At 36.2% G+C, this 6,100-nt stretch overlaps 1 protein-coding gene across 1 annotated transcript; it reads left to right on the forward strand.

The window, feature by feature from the left end:
• Positions 1–4,638: 4,638 nt before the first annotated feature.
• On the forward strand, positions 4,639–4,822 carry LOC127576217 (sarcolipin). The gene has a single exon (XM_052026645.1). It carries the CDS (start codon positions 4,704–4,706, stop codon positions 4,797–4,799), a length of 96 nt encoding a protein of 31 aa, XP_051882605.1. The 5' UTR covers positions 4,639–4,703; the 3' UTR covers positions 4,800–4,822.
• Positions 4,823–6,100: the final 1,278 nt, after the last annotated feature.

Below are 6,100 nucleotides of genomic sequence, written 5' to 3' on the forward strand. Positions count from 1 at the left end.
TCATGCGCTTGATATTTCACCAAATAACTGACTGATACATAATGTGAACTTCTCTCAATAAGGTTTTCCCTTCCAGTCTTAAGACTTTCAGAAAGCCTAGACTTTCTACTTGAGCAACAAGAGAAATAAGGAGGCACCCATCATTTGATCTGACACTCAGTGTCCACCTCATATGATGGCATTTGACACACTGTAGAGGATAGATTGGATGTAGAATCCACACAGATTTAATCACCAGGCACAAGTCGGTTGAAGCTAGGGTAGGAAGTCATTATACCCTAAACGTAGTTCCATTAACAGCAAGGCAATTCTTAAGTTCAGTTCCAGGGGATTCAATTGACAATTTTAATAGAGCAGCCTACAAGGCACACACATTAAAATGCTTGGGTCTTTGTCTGAGTGGAATGTGAAGGAGCATTGGAGAGTCAAGCTCCATTGTTGCACATGGCCATCTGCAGGGCCTGGAGCCCCATCATTTCCAACAGGAGAAACCGAGTGGTGGCCAGTGCTCTTTTAGCATTTATGGTTCAAAGTATTGTCTAAGGTCTCAGCTTCTATTGCAAAGCAAATAAAAACATACAATGTCTAAATGCTGCAGTGGAAACCTTGACATTTGCTTTGTGAAATCAGCTTGCTTCTGTAAGAGCTCAAACTGCTGTCACCATGGATCTGAACCATTATTCAAAACAACTTTGGGATGTTACAGCAATCAGTCTTTCACTCGAATTGCTTAGGCAACAGCCAGGGGTTTGGCAATATCTTCATGGAGCACACATCTGCTATCCTTCCTCTGGATGCAGGATTCATAATTCCATCACCTCCTCCATCAATGTCTATAAATGTGTCTGTCAGCTGGTCCCAGTCATGGCAAGACAGTGCAGTCTACAACTGGGTCTTCCAGCTCAAGAGGAGCTTATAGTTGACCTTCAGGGCCACCTTCAGCTTTCTCCACTGCAAAAATAGCCACATTCCACCGTCTCTGCTCCAGCAACTGAGAGAGCGCTGGGTAGAAAGCTGTGGGATATCCAAAGGCATGCAAAGATAGGCATCAATTATATGTGCTAGACTGATTGGTCAATGATTGTTTGCTGTTGATCTTGACTGGATGTATAAAAATGATTGGGAATGATGATTTGGATGGGTCCAATGGGCATTAGTATAATATAAAATACAGGGAAGGTAAATTGGGAAATGCAGTGGAATGAGGAATATTTGTTTTATTTTAATTCATTCATGTGATGAGGTGCTACTAGCTAGCCAGCATTTAACGAGCATCTCTAATTGCCCTTAGGAAGTTGATGCAGCATTGCCTTCTGAAACCACCGTAGTGCTTATGGTATGGTACTCCCATTGTGCTCTCGGTAGGGTGTTTCATTGTATTAACCCAATGAGAAGGAATACTTCTAGGTGGATTTTCCAGGAGCTTTGAAAGAGCTTGACCGATTACTGTAGAACATTTGTAGCTAACAAATGTGGTTTCATGGCAACTGCAGAAACCAGCTACTACCAGTTCAGGGAGCACCAGTGGGCACTCCTCTGTAGATGATAATGAGCAGAAGGCAAATTGCTGGAAAAAGGAAGAGGAGAGGAGGAGAACGGGCTCTCTGCATAAGGCCTTATATGCTCAGGGTGTTCAAGGACCAGTCATTCCAGCTGGTCTTAGCATGGATCTGCAGGTATAACATCTGGGCTTCATTACACACTATTGTCCCTGAAACCTGTAATCTGTTCATGCTATAATGCACTTCTCTTTGAAGGCTACCATTATTTGGTACCGGCCACTGAAAATATTTGGGGTGTACCTTGGTTAGCACTGACTGCAAATTGCAATCATGTTGATTAGCAGGCAGTACACAGTTGAGGTGCTAACAACATCAAAAATAACAGGTGCAAGTCAATTCCGCTTTGCGATCACTGGGCATATTTTCTGGGATTATTGCATTTAATATCTGCATTTGCTTACTCTATCAGTTTTAAGATTTCAGATGAGGCAGATGAAGGCTAAATCCTGCTCGTGCAACTTAATCATTGGAAAAATAAATGTTTTGAAAAATTACATTTTAATATTTAGAATCTTTTAGCACGTACATTATTTAAAAGCCTATCTGAATTAAAATGTGTTTCAATTTTCTGTTCCATTTTGTGTTTTGAATATTCAATAATATAGACTCTTTAATAAGGTTACATCTTTGAGTGGCAATTAGTCAGAGAACCACCAATCCTTTGAGCCCATCCCACGAAGTGACATACCTTACTTGTGACATCATTGTTTTTATTGCCAAAAATATGGTGCTCTCCTCTCTCCTGGAGTACTTAGATCCCACTCGGAGATTCTCTGCCCAGACAGCACTTGAAGACAGGCAGTGAGTGAACCAGGGCTATCTGCCCAGGCCAGGAGAGGCATTAATAGCTGCAAGATTTAGATAATTTGTTCAAAAAGGTAAAAAATGAAAAGCATGTTTGTCAAGTAATATGTCAGATGGCAGATATTTTATTTACAGACCTTGTACGTCTTTCCAAATGTGTGAATTATTTTTTGAATTATTTAAACATTTAGATAATGTGTAAAGGTTGTTAGATTGAGTTAAATAAGACTGTCATTGCATTTATTGGAAAGAATGTGATCATTGTGTAAGTAGGCAAACATTCAAATATTTTTTGATTTGGATCTCTGAACTTCCTACCTTTCTCTATTTTTAGGGATTTATTTTTTTAGAACTATAGTTAGGAATCAAACTTTTAAGTCGACTAATCAACATATATCAACAATTGACTATATCAACACATATTGCGGAAATATTTGGCTGCCAATATACTTCATTTCTGGATGCGTAATTATTCTCCATTTACTATATTTTCAGCAGACTGAATATTATCCATAAAATTACGGATTCATATTACATTCTCTCCGTTGCTATGTCTTTTTGTATATCAGACAAAAAACCTTCCTGTTCGGTCTTTAGTTGTATTATATTTCAATATATGCTTTGAATTTTTTATAAAATCTATCAATATGATAGAGAATTTGTTTATGCAAATGATAAACTGGAACATTTTAAACCATAAATAGCTAAGGATATCTAATAATCAAATGATCAAAGATAGTTCTAAATTAATTAAGGCTATTCCACAGCAAGAGAATGTATGAAATGTTATGATGCTTCAAAAATATTTGATGTTTTAAATGTAAGTGGCTTAATGGAACAATTATTTCACATCTTTTATCACTCAAATGCCCCATCTAAATAAAAGTTTGAGATCTTGTGCGTGAGGCATGTTTACATATTTACCTTCTTGAGTTGACAAGAATCCTAACCATATATAGTAATAATGTCTGCATCAACTCAAATAGAAAATAAGTATTATATAATTAAAATCTTATTATTTAGAATTGCTATTTTTCTTATTTTAATTTTTAGATGCATACTTGGATGTTGAATGACCAAAATAAGCTCTGAAGTAATAAAACCGATGAGTTAGAATATATCAATTAGTGTTAGTATCCAGTCTATTTTTAGACCATGGATTGAAAATTGGTTTGATATCCAACACTCGAAAACATATGCTGTGGGCAGTGGTATCAGTAACATGTGTAAATTAGGCTTCTTTGTAACCTGATAGTTCACCACTTCAAAGTTGCAGAACACAGTCCAAAAGCATAGAGACTAAACTAATCAAAATTGATTATAATCATGTTTGTTGTGCTTGGATGTGTAAGAAAATACTGCAATAGTTACGTACTTAGTTTGTCACTATTAAGGGATGATTCATATTACATTGTAATTCACTGAAGAAACAGCCCGACCTCAGGCTTTGATCAGTCTGACCTAATTTGATGGGTCATTATCAAATATTGTAGTTAGATTTAAAAATATAATAAATATGGCACAGTGCAACTCTTTTCATCACTGTAGTAAAGTTACAATATTTTCTTTTTGGGCATATTTTGAACTTACCAAGGAGCTCACAGTGCTCATTATACTCAATTCATTTGGAAACTTTGTGTTAATATTGAGCAGTGCCAGGTTTTACATAAAACAGTTGAGAAGCAGAGCTAACCTCTCTGTTGTGAGTAGTTAATAGCATTCCAGCAATATGTCTAGGGTCCAACTTCTGAAGATCAAATGAAGCTCTGACTATTTATTTCATCCTTTTCAACACTACTGATCGTTCTAACTGCTGAGTAAGAATTTAAATTTACTGCCAACTGTGGACAGTTTTATGCTGTAGTTGCACATACTCTGTGGATACTATCCAAGGTCATTTCAGACGGGGCTCTTGGAACCAAATGGAAAATGTGAGAATGCCTGGGTTGATTTTGAAACTGGGTCCCAGAAATTAAAATAATTTGTGGTTACACATTATACTTTCCAGTCAACTACAATGTACATTTTCAGCATAAGAAGAAATTATATTACAAAGAACAGGCTAGGAGATATGTTTTCAATGCCATTTTGTTCTTTTTAATGTGCTGATTATTGAAAGCTGAATTTCTCAATTTAATAATTAGTGTTTCTACTAGAGTGCTCTAGAGATAACAAACAGGAAAGATCTGTGTAATCTTTATTTCAGACTACCTAAAGGTATAAGGAGTGTGGTGGAGTAAAGTTCAGCCTGCCGTTATTCTGAAGTGTTGGCTCATCTGAAGTGATCTATTCCTGTGGATCTGATTGTGTCATCCTGCTCATTTAACCACGGCAATCATGAATAGATCCACACAAGAGCTCTTCTTGAACTTTATGGTGGTTTTGATGACTGTGCTACTTATGTGGCTACTTGTTAAATCCTATCAGGAGTGAGAAACTGTCTTCAATGTAAAACTAGCTTTTACAATAAATTGTACCAGTCTGTCATGGCTCTGTTCCTCTTCTACTGTTCAGTGGCTACTTTCAGATAAATTAATCTGGGCAATCATTTGCTTGAATTCTGGTTTATTTTCTACATTTCTTCTTTTGCCTAATGCCCTATTTTTACCCTCTGTAATGTATCAGAAAGGGCATGTGTCACCCCTTCATGATTTAGGAGCACAATTGTGAAGTGTGAAGTTCTCAGCAAAGAACAAAGTTACTCCACAATATCAGCTTTGTAACTCGATGTACATCTACAACTGCTGGGTGCAATGTAATACAACTCAATACATTTTGACCATTTGTGAACCTGCATGAGATGACATGGCAGTGACAATACTACCATCAAGGATGTCATCTTATTCAAACAGAAGCTTGGTGTAAATTAAACAATACTTTTTTGATTAACTTCTCTACTACACTTTTCAATCTTGGTGTAGCCTGGTACTATGGTTTATGGTCATTCACTTGGGTCTCAATATTCTGGTCTGAAATCCAGAAATATGGGATGACACATGCCCTTTAGTTCCTACAGCTACCTCCTCTGCTATTTGTAATATAATGTGTTAGTACATAATTGGCTTTATTTATCAAGTGGTATTTCAAAGAAAGGTTTGATTAAAATAGTCAATGCAAATATCCTCCCACAAATAGTGGCACTACTAAATTCCAAGATGTTCTAAGTAATTGCTGTACAGTGAACAATCTGCTTTCTACTTTTTGTTCTTTCTTGCCTTATCTTGAAATGAATAACTATTCATCATCTTCACTTTAGAAATGTTCTGTAATATTGCCTTTGCCATGATCAATCAAATATCACAGATTTAAGCCTTCTTAACTTCTAATTGTGGAGTTCAATATTATATTCAAGTGATTTTTCAGAAGGCTAAAGATTAATATATCTTCCCTTCATGTATCACTTTGTTGTAATTAAATATATGTCCAAGCTTTCTTATTGTTCCTCTGTTGCTTTGTTCTTCACATACCAGAACCACCTCCGCCAGTATATAAAAGTAGTGTCAATTTATGAACTCACTAAATTTTACCAGGCCCAAGTATATTCAACAAAGTTCATATTAATGAAAAATGAAATATAGTCCATTCTATTGCACAGATTTTAAATGTTTTTGTGTGCCTTCAATAATTTGTTTTGATGTGTTGTACTTCCAAGATACAACAGTACTCACCAACAGTTAGGCCACAATGCGGATTTATGATGATAAATGCCTATTATTTGCTAGTTTTAAGGTTTA

The sequence above is a fragment of the Pristis pectinata genome, chromosome 11 (genome assembly GCF_009764475.1).
Source record: "Pristis pectinata isolate sPriPec2 chromosome 11, sPriPec2.1.pri, whole genome shotgun sequence".
Lineage (NCBI taxonomy): Eukaryota > Metazoa > Chordata > Chondrichthyes > Rhinopristiformes > Pristidae > Pristis > Pristis pectinata.

Excerpts from the sequence above, each read along its gene's own strand:
- LOC127576217 (XM_052026645.1), top strand. The coding sequence starts at position 4,704 with ATGAATAGATCCACACAAGAGCTCTTCTTGAACTTTATGGTGGTTTTG.